We start from the raw sequence: 20,106 nt of genomic DNA on the forward strand, positions 1-20,106 counted from the left end.
AATTTCCCCGTAGAAAAGTGACTGCCTGTCAATTCCCACTTAAAAGAGGGGGTATAATTTCCCCGTAGAAAAGTGACTGCCCTATTAAATCTTGCTAATATGAGAAGGGGGTACAATTTCCCCGTAGAAAAGTGACTGCCCCCTTATATCCAGCTTATATTAGGAGGGGGTACAAATTCCCCGTAGAAAAGTGACTGCCCCCTAAAACCCTGCTTATATTAGGAGGGGGTACAATTTCCCCGTAGAAAAGTGACTGCCCCTTTAAATCCTGCTTATATTAGGAGGGGGTATAATTTCCCCGTAGAAAAGTGACTGCCCTTTTAAATCCTGCTAATATGAGAAGGGGGTACAATTTCCCCGTAGAAAACTGACTGGCCCCTTATATCCTGCTTATATTAGGAGGGGGTACAAATTCCCCGTAGAAAAGTGACTGCCCCCTTATATCCTGCTTATATTAGGAGGGGGTGCAAATTCCCCGTAGAAAAGTGACTGCCCCCTTAAATCCTGCTTATATTAGGAGGGGTATAATTTCCCCGTAGAAAAGTGACTGCCCTATTAAATCCTGCTAATATGAGAAGGGGGTACAATTTCCCCGTAGAAAAGTGACTGCCCCCTTATATCCTGCTTATATTAAGAGGGGGTACAAATTCCCCGTAGAAAAGTGACTGCCACCTTAAATCCTGCTTATATTAGGAGGGGGTATAATTTCCCCGTAGAAAAGTGACTGCCCGTTAAAATCCTGCTTATATTAGGAGGGGGTATAATTTCCCCGTAGAAAAGTGACTGCCCCTTTAAATCCTGCTAATATGAGAAGGGGGTACAATTTCCCCGTAGAAAAGTGACTGCCCTATTAAATCCTGCTAATATGAGAAGGGGGTACAATTTCCCCGTAGAAAAGTGACTGCCCCTTATATCCTGCTTATATTAAGAGGGGGTACAAATTCCCTGTAGAAAAGTGACTGCCCCCTTAAATCCTGCTTATATTAGGAGGGGGTATAATTTCCCCGTAGAAAAGTGACTGCCCCCTTATATCCTGCTTATATTAAGAGGGGGTACAAATTCCCCGTAGAAAAGTGACTGCCCTTTTAAATCCTACTAATATGAGAAGGGGGTACAATTTCCCCGTAGAAAAGTGACTGCCCTATTAAATCCTGCTAATATGAGAAGGGGGTACAATTTCCCCGTAGAAAAGTGACTGCCCCCTTATATCCTGCTTATATTAAGAGGGGGTACAAATTCCCCGTAGAAAAGTGACTGCCCCTTTAAATCCTGCTTATATTAGGAGGGGGTATAATTTCTCCGTAGAAAAGTGACTGCCCCCTTAAATCCTGCTTATATTAGGAGGGGGTATAATTTCCCCGTAGAAAAGTGACTGCCCCATTAAATCCTGCTAATATTAGAAGGGGGTACAATTTCCCCGTAGAAAAGTGACTGCCCCTTTTATCTTTAATATATATGGAGGGGGTACAAATTTCCCCCTAGAAAAGTTACTGTTCTAATAATTAGTTCTTACATGAGAATTTGCATACAAAATGCTTCGGAGAAAAGTTGCTGCTTACTTAATTTACTTCACAAAACAGTAGGGAAATTAGATGTGCTATATTGTCGTATAAAGCCTTTATAACTCTGGTATCTGGCTCATCATTGACTTAATTATTACGTACAACTTTCTCATTTGAATGTTCATCAAAACATTTGAATGAGTCTACCATTTGAGTAGGGTGATAAAGGTGTCCTGGGTTCAATACCCGGTGGAGGCACATAGTAATTCGGATCCAACTTTAAACTTTGGGTCCATTCTTGATTAGACTTAGTGTGCATAAATTAAAACGCTAACTCAATCAATCCATCAATCAAGACATTTGAATTGCATTTTCTTGAAACATTTTGGACAATAAATTTGTACACAATGTGTGTGTGTACTGTCACAAATAAATAGGTTTCTCATCATAAAAATACTTCTTATATAATCTATGCATAACTAACAAAAAGTAAAACACTTTGTCCCTTGTGGTAATTATATTTATTTGAAAAGCACGACGAGAGCCCGTAGAAGCGATATTTTAACATGGAAATATTTTATAACTTGTAAAATATAATTGAAAGTGGTTGCTTCCACATATCCGTAGTAACTCTCGAATTTAAAAATTACATTGATGCATTTTATGATAGAACCTTTGATCAATTTTTAAAATAATCGAATACACACGTTATTCGTGTTATGAGGTTGATAAATCATAATTTTGTTACACAGAAACATATATTACATATAAACATACTTACACACACCAACATATTTATGTACACACTAATCATATTTTCATAGGAACAAATAACAAGATACATCTACACACAGACTATAGTTTTAATTGTAACATTTTGATCAGAATCAATACGATTCAGAAACACCAGGAGTACACAAGTCAAATAAAACAATTGTTTTAACTTCAAAAAAATTGAACAAAAAAATAATATACAATGCATATAGCATGAGAATTATGATTTATCACTTTTCACTAAATATGTATTTCAATAATGCTGTAGTGCATTTTAATATAATATGTGATGTATTTCAATTTATACAAAAACTTTATCAAATACAGACATTTATAATTTCGTTGTGGTTTGCAACTAACCTATTACATATTATTCACCATGTTTAACACATGAAGGAGTCAGTGGATGATATTCTTAAGCCACATGTTTGATTTTTATGTTGTTGTTGTTGAACATACCATCATGCACAATAAGCAACCCACTGTCCAAAAAGTGCGAGACATTGTCATTTTTCTTTTCGAATGGCAGTATAATATGTAGGGGAAAGTGGGGCAAAGCGAAATAAGGGGCAAAGTGAAATGATCGAATTGCCAAGCACACACGCAGCGCCATCTTTTGGTTTGCCGATGTATTGTCACCATCACGTACAGGTGCATCTCGCTCATAGGTGGCAGCACGCGACAACTTTTCCTCCGGCTTCAGTAACAAAGAAAGTGTTTGGAGCACATGGTCTTGTAATATTGGCGCCCTGCTTCGTTGCACACTGAGAGGTATGTATTTTGTTAACATTATTCTCTTGATATTTTTATCATTACTTATAAAGTCATGCATCATGTGGCAATGGCAAAATGTGTAAAGAGGAAATAAATTAAATGCAAATAATTTATAAACCTGTACTGTGTGCCAGGGGCAAAATGAAAGGGGCAAAGAGAAATGTTATTCCACTTTGCCCCGGGCTACAGTTTCTCGAAGTATCTAAATAGTAATGGTTAGATTTTAATACAATTCCAATAAAATTGTGTATTATTTATGTTACATCTTCTTGTTTCAGGCAAGATGGTACGTAATTACAAACGCACAACTAATCAGCAATCCTGGACAGAGGAGTCTATGGCTCTAGCTGTAACAAGTTGGGCAAATTTCATCAGCAGAAAGAGGAACAACAACAACTGCTGTGATCTGCTTTAGTGCAGCAGGATACTACATTCCACCTCTTCTTATTTTTCCACGTGTTAGAAATAATCCAGCCTTTTCCCATGGAACACCTCCAGATACGATTGTTCATTGCCACCCTTCAGGCTGGATGCAGACAGATATTTTTACAAAGTGGTTTGATCATTTCATCCATTGTACCAAACCTTCCGTTCATGATCCTGCACTCCTTATTCTCGATGGCCACGCGACCCACACAAAGAACCTTCAATTGGTCCTAAAGGCACGCGACAACCACGTGCATATCCTGTGTATCCCTCCTCACACGAGTCATAAACTCCAACCTCTAGATGTTGCCTTCATGAGCCCATTAAGCACATTTTATTCTCAGGAATGTGCAACGTGGCTACGTAATCACCCAGGAAAGGTAGTCTCTATAACTGAAGTTGGTGAACTTTTTGGGAAAGCGTACATGAAGGCAGCCACCACAGTGACCGCAGTAAATGGATTCAGGTCAACTGGAATCTGTCCTTGTGACCCCAACATCTTTCCGGAAGAGGCTTTTGTAGCTGCAGAAACGACGAACAGACCACCTCCAGGTGAGGACGATGTAATTCCAAACCAATCGGCAGTTCCAGGAGAGGCATCAGCTGGTCCATCAGGAGTAGGAGTACAAATAGTTCGCGATGAGCCAAAAGTTCGTCCATTTGACGTCCTAACGGTACAGCCACAACCTAGCACTTCATCAAAACTGTGTAAACAGGTGAGCCCTAAGGACATCTTGCCTTTGCCTGCAATGATAAGAGACAACAGTATCCGAAAAACATCGAGAAAGACAGGAGTGACAGCAGTTTTGACTTCTAGTCCTTACTTGACAGAGCTGAAGGTTCATAACTCTTCAGCTACAGGAAACAGCGAAGATTCATCATGTAAGAAGAGGCCAGCGCGTAAACAATTGTTTGGGGGTCGAGCTCTAAGCAAGGATAAGAACAAAAAACCAAAACTACCAGTAGGCCTAGATGATGAATCTTCTGATGAGAGTGACGAAGAAGAGTGCATGTTTTGTAGTGAGCCCTTTTCAAGATCGAAGCCAGGTGAGGGATGGATCACGTGCTCCAAGTGCAAGAAATGGGCTCATGAGGAATGCACAACATTTGATAATGAGATTGATGATGAAAACCATTACATTTGTGACAATTGTAACACATAATTAATTGTAATGTTTCATAATTGGTGTATTTCACTTTGCCCCAATTAGTTTTTCACTTTGCCCCATATATGGGGCAAAGTGAAATTTTTGCAGTGTTTATAAATATTGTATGTCTTTCCTAAAGTAAAGATGGCTACATCTCATTGTTTTTATTATATGTAGCCAACATATGTAGGTATTACACTGTGTATTTAGATTTGTTATTTCTGTAATTACATGCGTTTCAAATATTATTATTTGTTAGCTATTTCACTTTGCCCCACCTTCCCCTACATCACTGAAGTTTTTGGCTCTCCAACCAGGTGGTCATCTGTGTAGTGATATAGTCATAAGCCACACTTTCCCACTACGTAGGCTGTACATGCACCGTTAGAAAACATGGATTTTGGAGACAATAATGAAGGAAGTGACGAGTCACATCTTTTTGATAGTAATAGTGGAAATTTCTGGCACCCGTCAGCTAGCAGTTCAGTGTGGAACTCATCCTTCTGTACGTGTAATTATGAAATAGAGTTGTGGTTATGTTCGCTGTGGCTTGTGACTATCCGTTGAAAGTTTATATGCTGCATAAAACATTGATTACTACAATCCTCTGATCACATTAACTAAATATAAAGTATATTTTCTTTCAAGCTAGTAAATATCTATGTCAAACGTGATTAATTAAGGCAGACGTCCCATTAACTTGAGCCGACCAGCTGAAGCATTGCCACAAAAATCCACACTTTCAAGGAAAAGGCAGCTGAATCGCCCACGATAGAACAGAGAGAAAGCAAAATGGAGACGTAATAGCGGATGCCAATAAGTACCCGATAAAACAAAGAGTACGGTACATGCTGTTAGTTTAAGACATTCCTTCGCTTGTTCCAAGAAATGTACGACAAAATGCTGAGAGAGTATGTAATATCTGCATTCATCTTGAGACCTGGGTGATTTTAATGCTAAATCAGCATCGTAATTTATGGACACGGGATTGAGGTGAATGTAAACCTTAATATGTTATTAATGATGCATAAAATCAGTAAACCTGAATGCCCATGTCTTCCCGTAGTTTCTAACCTAATAACTTGGAGAAAACCTCGAATTTGGCTTATGACTATATTCTACAGAAAAGCTGTGCGATATGATAGGGAGGTACAGTAAGGGCTACATTAATTTTCTCGAAAGATGAGCACGTTGGTACCATGCATTCTTTACAAGTTGTTTATGTATCATGTGTAGAATGATGCACGATATATACGTCTCCATTTTGCTTTCTCCCTGTTCTATCGTGGGCGATTCAGCTGCCTTTTCCTTGAAAGTGTGGATTTTTGTGGCAATGCTTCAGCTGGTCGGCTCAAGTTAATGGGACGTCTGCCTTAATTAATCACGTTTGACATAGATATTTACTAGCTTGAAAGAAAATATACTTTATATTTAGTTAATGTGATCAGAGGATTGTAGTAATCAATGTTTTATGCAGCATATAAACTTTCAACGGATAGTCACAAGCCACAGCGAACATAACCACAACTCTATTTCATAATTACACGTACAGAAGGATGAGTTCCACACTGAACTGCTAGCTGACGGGTGCCAGAAATTTCCACTATTACTATCAAAAAGATGTGACTCGTCACTTCCTTCATTATTGTCTCCAAAATCCATGTTTTCTAACGGTGCATGTACAGCCTACGTAGTGGGAAAGTGTGGCTTATGACTATATCACTACACAGATGACCACCTGGTTGGAGAGCCAAAAACTTCAGTGATGTACATATTATACTGCCATTCGAAAAGAAAAATGACAATGTCTCGCACTTTTTGGACAGTGGGTTGCTTATTGTGCATGATGGTATGTTCAACAACAACAACATAAAAATCAAACATGTGGCTTAAGAATATCATCCACTGACTCCTTCATGTGTTAAACATGGTGAATAATATGTAATAGGTTAGTTGCAAACCACAACGAAATTATAAATGTCTGTATTTGATAAAGTTTTTGTATAAATTGAAATACATCACATATTATATTAAAATGCACTACAGCATTATTGAAATACATATTTAGTGAAAAGTGATAAATCATAATTCTCATGCTATATGCATTGTATATTATTTTTTTGTTCAATTTTTTTGAAGTTAAAACAATTGTTTTATTTGACTTGTGTACTCCTGGTGTTTCTGAATCGTATTGATTCTGATCAAAATGTTACAATTAAAACTATAGTCTGTGTGTAGATGTATCTTGTTATTTGTTCCTATGAAAATATGATTAGTGTGTACATAAATATGTTGGTGTGTGTAAGTATGTTTATATGTAATATATGTTTCTGTGTAACAAAATTATGATTTATCAACCTCATAACACGAATAACGTGTGTATTCGATTATTTTAAAAATTGATCAAAGGTTCTATCATAAAATGCATCAATGTAATTTTTAAATTCGAGAGTTACTACGGATATGTGGAAGCAACCACTTTCAATTATATTTTACAAGTTATAAAATATTTCCATGTTAAAATATCGCTTCTACGGGCTCTCGTCGTGCTTTTCAAATAAATATAATTACCACAAGGGACAAAGTGTTTTACTTTTTGTTAGTTATGCATAGATTATATAAGAAGTATTTTTATGATGAGAAACCTATTTATTTGTGACAGTACACACACACATTGTGTACAAATTTGTTGTCCAAAATGTTTCAAGAAAATGCAATTCAAATGTCTTGATTGATGGATTGATTGAGTTAGCGTTTTAAATTATGCACACTAAGTCTAATCAAGAATGGACCCAAAGTTTAAAGTTGGATCCGAATTACTATGTGCCTCCACCGGGTATTGAACCCAGGACACCTTTATCACCCTACTCAAATGGTAGACTCATTCAAATGTTTTGATGAACATTCAAATGAGAAAGTTGTACGTAATAATTAAGTCAATGATGAGCCAGATACCAGAGTTATAAAGGCTTTATACGACAATATAGTAAAAAACTAGTTAGTTTAGTTCTTCGTCTGAGGAAGACCCTGATACAGGGTCGAAACGTTACGTGTTAAGTGTTTATATATTAATAAACTGCCTTGGTCAGCAACTTATTGGTTTTAATATGGAAACAAGGCTTAATTATATGACAATATAGTACATCTAATTTCCCTACTGTTTTGTGAAGTAAATTAAGTAAGCAGCATCTTTTCTCCGTAGCATTTTGTATGCAATTTCTCATGTAAGAACTAATTATTAGAACAGTAACTTTTCTATAGGGAAATTTGTACTCCCTCCATATATATTAAAGATAAAAGGGGTAGTCACTTTTCTACGGGGAAATTGTACCCCCTTCTAATATTAGCAGGATTTAATGGGGCAGTCACTTTTCTATGGGGAAATTATACCCCTCCTAATATAAGCAGGATTTAAGGAGGCAGTCATTTTTCTACGGGGAAATTGTACCCCCTGATAATATAAGCAGGATTTAAAGGGGCAGTCACTTTTCTACTGGGAAATTATACCCCCTCCTAATATAAGCAGGATTTAAGGAGGCAGTTACTTTTCTACGGGGAATTTGTACCCCCTCCTAATATTAGCAGGATTTAAGGGGCAGTCACTCTTATACGGGGAAATTGTACCCCCCCTAATATTTGCAGGATTTAAGGGGGCAGTCACTTTTCTACGGGGAAATTGTACCCCCTCCTAATATAAGCAGGATTTAAAGGGGCAGTCACTTTTCTACGGGGAAATTATACCCCCTCCTAATATAAGCAGGATTTAAGGGGGCAGTCACTTTTCTACGGGGAAATTATACCCCCTCCTAATATAAGCAGGATTTAAGGGGGCAGTCACTTTTCTACGGGGAAATTATACCCCCTCCTAATATAAGCAGGATTTAAAGGGGCAGTCACTTTTCAACGGGGAAATTATACCCCCTCCTAATATAAGCAGGATTTAAGGGGGCAGTCACTTTTCTACGGGGAAACTATACCCCCTACTAATATAAGCAGGATTTAAAGGGGCAGTCACTTTTCTACGGGGAAATTATACCCCCTCCTAATATAAGCAGGATTTAAAGGGGCAGTCACTTTTCTACGGGGAAATTATACCCCTCCTAATATAAGCAGGATTTAAGGTGGCAGTCACTTTTCTACGGGGAATTTGTACCCCCTCCTAATATAAGCAGGATATAAGGGGGCAGTCACTTTTCTACGGGGAAATTGTACCCCCTTCTCATATTATCAGGATTTAATAGGGCACTCACTTTTCTACGGGGAAATTGTACCCCCTTCTCATATTAGCAGGATTTAATAGGGCAGTCACTTTTCTACGGGGAAATTATACCCCCTCCTAATATAAGCAGGATTTAAAGGGGCAGTCACTTTTATACGGGGAAATTATACCCCCTCCTAATATAAGCAGGATTTAAGGGGGCAGTCACTTTTCTACGGGGAATTTGTACCCCCTCCTAATATAAGCAGGATATAAGGGGGCAGTCACTTTTCTATGGGGAAATTGTACCCCTTCTCATATTAGCAGGATTTAATAGGGCAATCACTTTTCTACGGGGAAATTATACCGCCTTCTAATATAAGCAGGATTTAAAGGGGCAGTCACTTTTCTACGGGGAAATTATACCCCCTCCTAATATAAGCAGGAATAAAGGGGGCAGTCACTTTTCTACGGGGAATTTGTACCCCCTCCTAATATAAGCAGGATATAAGGGGGCAGTCACTTTTCTACGGGGAAATTGTACCCCCTTCTAATATTAGCAGGATTTAATAGGGCAGTCACTTTTCTACGGGGAAATTATACCCCCTTCTAATATAAGCAGGATTTAAGGGGGCAGTCACTTTCCTACGGGGAAATTTTACCCCCTCCTAATATAAGCAGGATTTAAGGGGGCAGTCACTTTTCTACGGGGAATTTGTACCCCCTTCTAATATAAGCAGGATATAAGGGGGCAGTCACTTTTCTACGGGGAAATTGTACCCCCTTCTAATATTAGCAGGATTTAATAGGGCAGTCACTTTTCTACGGGGAAATTGTACCCCCTCCTAATATAAGCAGGATATAAGGGGGCAGTCACTTTTCTACGGGGAAATTGTACCCCCTCCTAATATAAGTAGTATTTAAGGGGGCAGTCACTTTTCTACGGGGAATTTGTACCTCGTCTTAATATAAGCAGGATATAAGGGGGCAGTCACTTTTCTACGGGGAAATTATACCCCCTCCTAATATCAGCAGGATTTAAAAGGGCAGTCAATTTTCTACGGGGAAATTATACCCCCTCCTAATATAAGCAGGATTTAAGGGGGCAGTCACTTTTCTACGGGGAATTTGTACCCCCTCCTAATATAAGCAGGATATAAGGGGGCAGTCACTTTTCTACGGGGAAATTGTACCCCCCTCTCATATTAGCAGGATTAAATAGGGCAGTCACTTTTCTACGGGAAAATTGTACCCCCTTCTCATATTACCAGGATTTAATAGGGCAGTCACTTTTCTACGGGGAAATTATACCCCTCCTAATATAAGCAGGATTTCAAGGGGCAGTCACTTTTCTACGGGGAAATTATACCCCCTTCTAATATAAGCAGGATTTAAGGGGGCAGTCACTTTTCTACGGGGAAATTTTACCCCCTCCTAATATAAGCAGGATTTAAGGGGGCAGTCACTTTTCTACGGGGAATTGGTACCCCCTTCTAATATAAGCAGGATATAAGGGGGCAGTCACTTTTCTACGGGGAAATTGTACCCCCTTCTAATATTAGCAGGATTTAATAGGGCAGTCACTTTTCTACGGGGAAATTGTACCCCCTCCTAATATAAGCAGGATATAAGGGGGCAGTCACTTTTCTACGGGGAAATTGTACCCCCTCCTAATATAAGCAGTATTTAAGGGGGCAGTCACTTTTCTACGGGGAATTTGTACCCCCTCTTAATATAAGCAGGATATAAGGGGGCAGTCACTTTTCTACGGGGAAATTATACCCCCTCCTAATATAAGCAGGATTCAAAAGGGCAGTCAATTTTCTACGGGGAAATTATACCCCCTCCTAATATAAGCAGGATTTAAGGGGGCAGTCACTTTTCTACGGGGAATTTGTACCCCCTCCTAATATAAGCAGGATATAAGGGGGCAGTCACTTTTCTACGGGGAAATTGTACCCCCTTCTCATATTACCAGGATTTAATAGGCAGTCACTTTTCTACGAGAAAATTGTACCCCCTTCTCATATTAGCAGGATTTAATAGGGCAGTCACTTTTCTACGGGGAAATTATACCCCCTCCTAATATAAGCAGGATATAAGGGGGCAGTCACTTTTCTACGGGGAAATTGTACCCCCTCCTAATATAAGCAGGATTTAATAGGGCAGTCACTTTTCTACGGGGAAATTGTACCCCCTTCTCATATTAGCAGGATTTAATAGGGCAATCACTTTTCTACGGGGAAATTATACCCCGTCCTAATATAAGCAGGATTTAAAGGGGCAGTCACTTTTCTACGGGGAAATTATACCCCCTCCTAATATAAGCAGGATTTAAGGGGGCAGTCACTTTTCTACGGGGAATTTGTACCCCCTCCTAATATAAGCAGGATATAAGGGGGCAGTCCCTTTTCTACGGGGAAATTGTACCCCCTTCTCATATTAGCAGGATTTAATAGGGCAGTCACTTTTCTACGGGGAAATTGTACCCCCTTCTCATATTAGCAGGATATAAGGGGGCAGTCACTTTTCTACGGGGAAATTATACCCCCTCCTAATATAAGCAGGATTTAAAGGGGCAGTCACTTTTCTACGGGGAAATTGTACCCCCTCCTAATATAAGCAGGATATAAGGGGGCAGTCACTTTTCTACGGGGAATTTGTACCCCCTTTTAATATAAGCTGGATATAAGGGGGCAGTCACTTTTCTACGGGGAAATTGTACCCCCTTCTCATATTAGCAGGATTTAATAGGGCAGTCACTTTTCTACGGGGAAATTATACCCCCTCCTAATATAAGCAGGATTTAAAGGGGCAGTCACTTTTCTACGGGGAAATTATACCCCCTCCTAATATAAGCAGGATATAAGGGGGCAGTCACTTTTCTACGGGGAATTTGTACCCCCTCCTAATATAAGCAGGATATAAGGGGGCAGTCACTTTTCTACGGGGAAATTGTACCCCCTTCTAATATTAGCAGGATTTAATAGGGCAGTCACTTTTCTACGGGGAAATTGTACCCCCTCTTAATATAAGCAGGATTTAAAGGGGCAGTCACTTTTCTACGGGGAATTTGTACCCCCTCTTTTAAGTAGGAATTGACAGGCAGTCATTTTTCTACGGGGATATTTTACCCCCTGCTTAATTGACGGGAACTGAAAAGGGCAGTCATTTTTCTCTGTAGAAAATTGGCTGTACAGTCATTTTTCTACGGAGTCCAGATTCCCCGTCACGAAAACGGGGAATTTGGACTGCGTAGAAAATTGACTGTACAGTCACTTTTCTACGGAGTCCAAATTCCACGTTACACCGGCAGTGTCCGTGACCGTACGTATGCGGTTGATTGTGCCTTCTCTGGTGTATTGTGTAAGGATTATTCCTTGCTTATTGGCAACACTGTAGGTGAGTGACGTAATCTTTTCTGGACTGTTTCCGTGGCGTTAGCTTTCGTAATAATCAGTTTTATAAAAACAATAACGGGTGATTTTCAAATGCCGTACAAATTCCACAAACAAAATTACTAAGGTACTCGGAACCTTTGATCGTTAGTTTTCTGTATACACTCGTATTATCCAACCTCGGAGCGCTCCGGAGTCGCTCCGGAGCGGAGTGTGTAAGTTCTTAGAATATCGCTCCTCGCTCCGGAGCGGAGCGTCACAAGGTATCGCTCCGCTCCGGAGCGGAGTGAACCGTTTCCTAAAATTTCGCTCCTCGCTCCGGAGCGGAGCGAGAAATTTTCCAACTTCCTCTGCTCCGATCCGGAGCGGAGCGTGTCAAGGTAGCGCTCCGCTCCGGAGCGGAGTGAACCATTTACTAAAACTTCGCTCCTCGCTCCGGAGCGGAGCGAGAAATTTTCCGATTCCCGCTGCTCCGCTCCGGAGCGGAGCGGGCCTAAGACATCGCTCCGCTCCGGAGCGGAGCGAACCATTTCTTAGAATCTCGCTCCTCGCTCCGGAGCGTAGGCAACAGTCGGAGCGTTGATCCGCTCCGCTCCGAAACCCTGGCTGATAGTTTGAACTTGGCAACCCTGGAGTCGTAGCGCGCTGTGCTAACCACTCCGTCACTGTGATGGGCAATGTTTATAGTGAATATCTCCCAGTCGGTTCAAGAACAGAAATGGATTTATTTAATTCCCAAGCCTTTGTAAGTACAAAAGATACACTTTATTTTCTCTGAATATCCTAGGTTTTTTGGGTGTGTATACATTTTCAAAATTCCTTTACTTTTTCACCCATAGCTTGATTTGGCTGACTTTTCCAGATCAGTGGGAATTACACCTATTCTTTCTTGCAAAGAGTCTTATTTATTGTGTAGACGAGATTAGCAATCAGAATCTAGTATTTTACCAACCCACTCAGTTCTTCGGAACGATATTATTGGTATTTAATTGTTATATAATTGGTATTTGAACCAGAGATCACAACGCTTCATTTTAAAAGTAGCTTCCTTACAGCTACAGCTACTCCGGTACACACTCTTGCAAAAAATATTAAACAACCATATATCAGTTGTACTTAGTATATAATAGGTTCCTTTATTTATCATCATGATATTCGTCATTCCACATATTTTGAAAGCAATGTTACCATCTGTGTCATGCATGTGTTTAAATTTTTTTGAGAATGGAAGGTACTCTAGAATTAGCCCATTCTAAGACTATGTAAGTATTAATGAAATAATCAGAAACGGTGGAGACTTGGATTTCGCTATGCCTTTCAAGCAGTTCCTGTCTGTTCTTCAAAGAACATTAAAAATAAATTAACCCCCTAAAGAATTATGTGTGTTTATGTGTATATGCGTATATATTTAAATATAATTATGTGCATATACGTTTATATGTATGAGTATAGTTGTGAATGTCTGTATATTGATATGCATCTGGTTACTTTTCTGTAAATATTATTTATTAGATTAATGCACTGCATAAAATTTGTACTCGTATTCTTCACGCAATTATTAGTGTAGATATGTATTTTCTTTCTTCTTCTGTTGTATTGTTGTAATTATATTTTTCTATTTGTTTTTACTCTATGCACACCTATTGTAATTGGAGCCAGAGGCTCTATTATAGGTGATAAATAAATAACTATATATAATTGGCCTGCAATTAGGATAATACAAGAATTAATTTTTGAAACTATACATAAATACAATCCAATAACATTTTGTAACAAATTGTTGTTAGAATAATTTCATTTTTTAATAGCGGAATATGAAGGCAGTGCAGTATTTTCAACGAAAAATATCAATGGCAACCGTGACCAAAGAAGAAATGAGAACGAGAAGATATTTGTACAGTGGAATCCATGAGTATTACCGTGCAAATTGTCCATCACCATGTTCGTGCACTTTATTTTAACCCAATAAGAGCTTCAAGAATTTAAAGTAAACTCAAATCAAGCTGTTGACAATTTGTGCACCAGCATACATGAAAATCCATCGCTTAAACACGTAGGATGGAAGAGATAAGTTAATGAAAATAGTCATTGACAATTTGCACGGTAATACTCATGGATCCACTGTACTTTTCGCTAAAGCAAAAAAAAAAAAATATTGCGCTACACAGTTACATGGCGACATTTCTTCTTTTCTACTGATGAAAGAAAACTATAAAGAGATGCAAAATTTACCCCAAAACGCCCGGACGAAATGTAGCTGTAACGAAATTTGCGCTACAAGCTACAAGAAATTTATAGGGAAGCTACAGCTACAATTTTAGAATTGTAGTGCTACAGTAGCGTGCTACTTCTATCACTGTTTAAAACTTTCTCTTAACTTCATTCTTTTCATATTTCAGGAAGGATTTTCCTATCTTGAAGGTGACGTTGATAGCTACATTAGGCTGAAGATGCAAGATTTGGAGCTCGCGAAAGACGAAACTTTAACTTTGGACGATGGAGTCGAAGTACTAGATCTTACACTTCTAACTATAGAAGGAGATTATTATTATGTCAGTGCTAACAACACACTGAACATTTCATTTGTTCCAGGGAAACCAAAACAGTTACATGGGCGCATCTTCTACGAGATCATCAATTTTAGTAAGTAGTACAGTTTGTAAATATATTTTATTGCGCAGTATATAATGAACGCCTGAAGATATGTATAGAAAGAATCATTTCCCCAGTTGTTCAAACTGGATTATAGAGCAATTAAAAAAAAAGTTAATTCAATGCCAAAATTTGGAAATCTCCTTTAAATTCATGTCCAAAAGTTGGTCATTCTAGTAGTAGTATTACCCCTCCCCACCCAGAAGAAAAATATTTTATTGTAACATTACTATTGAATCCTGGGCTTAGTACAGTGGGATCCATGAGTATTACCGTGCAAATTGTCCATGACTATTGTCATTCATTTTCCTCTTACATCCTGTGTGTTTTTAAGCGATGGATTTTTATGTATGCTGGTGCAGAAGTTGTCAACAGCTTGTTTTGAGTTTTCTTTTAATTGTTGAAGCTCTTACTGGGTCAAATAAAGTGCACGAGCATGGTGATGAACAATTTGCACGGTAATACTCATGGATCCCACTGTACATGAATGTGATTAAAATTATGTTTTTCTCTCCCAGCTAGCGCTTCAATACCTGTGACGGGTAATTCAGGAAGTATCAAATTTCCAGAAGGAAATGACCCTTATCCAGACATTGGTTATTGGACGTGGAGCGTCGTTGCAGAGAATGCAGTTTCTCTTCAGGTGACCATTGAGGAATTCGACATTGACACCTCCCAAGGGGACTTCTTCACCATCAATGCAGGTAGGCAGGGATACAATCCAATATAAGTATGGGGTTTGGAGTATACCTTTAATCGCATTGCCCGGCGCCTCCACCACTTTAATCGCCTAGCCAACCATGGTAGTCAGAGCACTTTTGATAATAAAAGAAGGTAGTTGGTTTTAACTGTTTACTAGGATTGAACACACAATAATAGGATGAGGTGGCTGAGGGATGCGCCAGCACTTGCCTCTGCTTCCTGGCGACGGCACTGGCTGCTACTGTCAATGGTGCACCAACTAATTCGTAACAAAAGCTGCGTCCGAAAGGTACAAAAAGCAGACTTGAAGTATTGTCTTTGATTCATTGGTCGAGTTAGTGTTTTAAATCGCCTTAATGCACAGTAAGGCTCATTGGGACTGGACCTACAGTTTAAAGCGGGATCCGAACTACTATGTACCTCCACCGGGTATCAAACCCGGGACCCGTTGATTGCAAGGCGACGACGCTACCACTGCGCCATCGGGGAGGCCTTGAAGTATTGTCTTGTCAGAAGTGACGTCACATAGTACAGTTCGAAAGCGTCAAGTAAACAAGCAATCGAGACCACAGCACGGAGCACGTATCGTTGCAGGCTTGAGTACTTGACTCGTGGGCTCGTTGTTCATTTGTCACGGAGGTAGAAAGTCAGCCATTTGTTGGTGAAATTCTTCTAATTTGTAAAAATGTATGACCTTTTTAACATGCTCTGTGATTATTGTAGTGTAGTTGTTTTGAATGTGCTGTACGAAATCATGTTTATATTTAATTAGTCTGAACCACAGAGAAGGGAAATAAATGGGGAGGAGGATAGGGAACTTTTGTGCCACGGAAGCTGGAATTCTTCTAACAGAATGATCTTGTGTGGCTCCGGACACACACTATATACGCCCCTGTTTAGTACTCATCAATACAATAAAGCAGGAAGATGGAATGAGGTTTTTCTTTCTCCGGCGGAACTTTCGTCAAGGCCCACTCCTCCCCTTAATCAGAGTGTCTGCTCATGCCTATGAGGCCAGTAGCAAGCATGTCAGAAAAATCTTGTTGGTAAACCTGATGGTGAGAGACCTATAAAAACGCCAAGACGAAGCTGAACCTGATGGATGGTCACGAGTGTGTGGATCCTGTCCAGGATGTGGACAGTTGGAAGACTCCAACATTAGTTGCTTCAACATTAAACCCTCGAGTTTATGATTGACAGAACGTTAGTCCTGGAAGACCCTTGGTGAGGAAACACTATGTAATAATGCATTGTGTTAAATATTGTTAGGATTGTATTTCTTCCGATTGCATTTTGCTTTTATTTTCAGGTCCTGAGCTCGTTAACGATGAGGGCACACTGCTTCTCGCGCACAGCCTCAAGGCAAACACGAATTTGAATTTTATCAATTCCAATAGCTTCTACGTTCAAGTTGAAGTCCCGAAACATAAAATTCCCAGTACCAGCAAGGGATTTCGTCTATCCTACGAAACAATTGGTAAGTACAAAAAGGGTTCTTTTTCAGAGTTTGTTTTAAAACTTACTTGTGTAATTTTGTGCACGAAATGATTGATTTGGTTTATTTTACTTCGCTTTCTGCCACTTTTGGCTAATCGTGAAGATTTGAGTGAGCAGGCCCGTATCAAGGGGAGGATCCATGAGGGCCATGCCCCCCACCCCTCGAAGTCTCATATAGTTAAATGTGAACCTATAAAGAGCTACGAATATATCATCGACGATTTTTCAAATTTGTAAAAAATTCAATTTTGTGCTTGCATAAATAAATGAATGGGTTGTTTAATAATTTGCTAATACGCAACATTTAATTCAAAATATATATTATTGTCTAAACATAGAATTATCATTGCTGTTCAGTGGTGCTGGAGATTTGAATACACTGTTAATTTGCGGAACTGGTACCATTCAAATACTTATGAAAACTGATTGTAATCAAAATGCATCAAGCTATAACTTACATGTACGTATATATTGTGGATCTGTTTTTTGTATATATATATACAGGGTGACTGGTAATTAGATGTATTCACTGAAAGGGGTTAAAGTAGAGACAACTTGCAATAAATTTGACCATATGATACCCGTCCGAAAATTAGTAGTTTTGGAGATAATCGAATTTCTATTGTTTTTTTTTAAAAATGACAATTTTCCACATAAAAAGATGAATTGAGAAAAAAACTGCTCATTGTATGGAACTTACTTCAGCGTTTTCTGATAGCTAACAAATATGTGGTTCGTTGGAAAAAAAAGTTTTTCCCAAATTACAATCACATGTAAGTAACGGGTGGGTCTAAACTTACAAGTGATGATAAAAAAATGCACTCTTAGTTTACTTGGCAACGTATTAATAACAAAATTGGTATGACACGAAGCGTACAAATTACTTAAATTACTTCCTTGTGTCATCTGCTTTCCAACAAGGTACAAATGTTGCTAACATTCACATTTGTGTACAAGAAATAATACTTCATTCTTCTTCATGTGAATGGAATCAATGAGCAATACAATTAAAGAACATTACACGTCTTGCTCAAAGTGGGCACCTCCGTTACGAATGCAGGCACGCAGGTTTTTACGGACATTTGGTCTCTTAACTCGTGATGCGATGGTGTCCTTGATGTGTTGACCAGCTGTTAAGATCCTCTCCCTGAGCTCTTCTTGCGAGTTTACCGGTGTCTTGTCATGTGGCTCCAAATGTAAAAGTCGCAAGGCTTCAAATCGATAGGGGGATCGAGCGGGGCAGTCATCATGCTGATAAATCATGTCACGTCTTGTTGCTAGAGGCACATCCTCCAAAAACATTGCCATCCCGTTCCTCAAAAAATGTTCATAAGTGATGATGCCATTTAAGATTTGGGGCAGGAAAAATGGCTCGATCAAATGATTGTTGATGACGCCCACCCATACTTCTGCCTGGGCGTGCGCAGTGGCTGGATGAAAATTACCCAAAGAAATGGATTGGCCAAGGTGGCCCGATTCCCTGGCCAGCTTGATCCACCGATTTGACTCCTTGCGACTTTTACATTTGGAGCCACATGACAAGACACCGGTAAACTCGCAAGAAGAGCTCAGGGAGAGGATCTTAACAGCTGGTCAACACATCAAGGACACCATCACATCACGAGTTAAGAGACCAAATGTCCGTAAAAACCTGCGTGCCTGCATTCGTAACGGAGGTGCCCACTTTGAGCAAGACGTGTAATGTTCTTTAATTGTATTGTTCATCGATTCCATTCACATGAAGATGAATGAAGTATTATTTCTTGTACATAAATATGTATGTTAGCAACATTTGTACCTTGTTGGGTAGCAGATGTCACAAGGAAGTAATTTAAGTAATTTGTACGCTTCGTGTCGTACCATTTTTGTTATTAATACGTTGCCAAGTAAACTAAGAGTGCATTTTTTTATCATCACTTGTAAGGTTAGACCCACCCGGTACTTACATGTGATTGTAATTTTGGAAAAACTTTTTTTTCCAACGAACCACTTATTTGTTAGCTATCAGAAAACGCTGAAATAAGTTCCATACAAGGAGCAGTTTTTTCTCAATTCATCTTTTTATGTGGAAAATTGTCATTTTTTAAAAAAACAATAGAAATTCGATCATCTCGAAAACTACTAATTTTCGGACGGGGTATCAAAAAAAAAGGTAAAGTGTTCCCCTGTGCATAGCACCACGCCATGAAGGCGTATAGGGGGTGCGGGGGTAACGCCCCACACTTTCTTGATCCGGTCGTGAGTGGGGGGTGATGTGATCAGCATCACGCCCCTGACCGCCTTTACCCCCCAGGTGCCCATGTTATTCGACGCTGGGTAGGCGCCGGGGCCGCTTCCACCGTTAGAAAAGTTCCCGGATTTGAACCCGGGACCTTGAGCATGGTAGTCAGACGTGTTACCGACTGAGCCACCGCGGCCACGGGGTATCATATGGTCAAATTTATTGCAAATTGTCTCTACTTTAACCCCTTTCAGTGAATACATCTAATTACCAGTCACCCTGTGTATATATATATATATATATATATATATATATATATATGCTATATAACACATATTTTCGGGTCTGGCCGTTTTTTTTAATTTTGCAAACGATCGCTCTTATTGAAATCCTATAAATCAAAAACGGATTGTCCTATCGTGATGAAATTTTAGTATGGTGAAGGCAGAACGATTTTAAACATAAATCTTATTTTTGAGATTTAAAAAGAATGTCAAAAAACCGTTATCATCAATTCTACGAAAAACTTTTCCTTAGTCCTACAAATACGAAATGGTCTTGTTTCGAAGCTCTTTGCATCTGTTTTTAAAATCCATTATTACTGTTAATTCACATGGAGAAACCGATTTTATACAGATTTTTATTCAGCAGAGTAAAGATGATCGCCGAACGTGGCAACACAGCAAGCACCGACTCACAGTGCAAGTCCGGCAGTTTTCACGGTTTAACGGTTATCGCTGTGCACCGTGTTGCCACGTTCGGCGCTCATCTTTACTGCGCTGAATAAAAATCTATACTTTCCTGTACTGGCGGC

The 20,106-nt window shown here is 39.3% G+C and overlaps 1 protein-coding gene across 1 annotated transcript in view; it reads left to right on the forward strand.

Moving 5' to 3' along the window:
• Positions 1–20,106, forward strand: part of LOC145990105 (uncharacterized) — a 65,593-nt gene that overhangs the window by 15,348 nt on the left and 30,139 nt on the right. The window contains exons 3-5 of the mRNA XM_083125759.1: positions 14,620–14,863; positions 15,391–15,576; positions 16,884–17,051. Coding sequence (XP_082981885.1) covers positions 14,620–14,863; positions 15,391–15,576; positions 16,884–17,051 — 598 coding nt within the window. The remainder of the gene's footprint in view (positions 1–14,619; positions 14,864–15,390; positions 15,577–16,883; positions 17,052–20,106) is intronic.

Source organism: Lepisma saccharinum, chromosome 7 (assembly GCF_977018435.1).
Source record: "Lepisma saccharinum chromosome 7, izLepSacc3.1, whole genome shotgun sequence".
Taxonomy (NCBI): Eukaryota; Metazoa; Arthropoda; class Insecta; order Zygentoma; family Lepismatidae; genus Lepisma; species Lepisma saccharinum.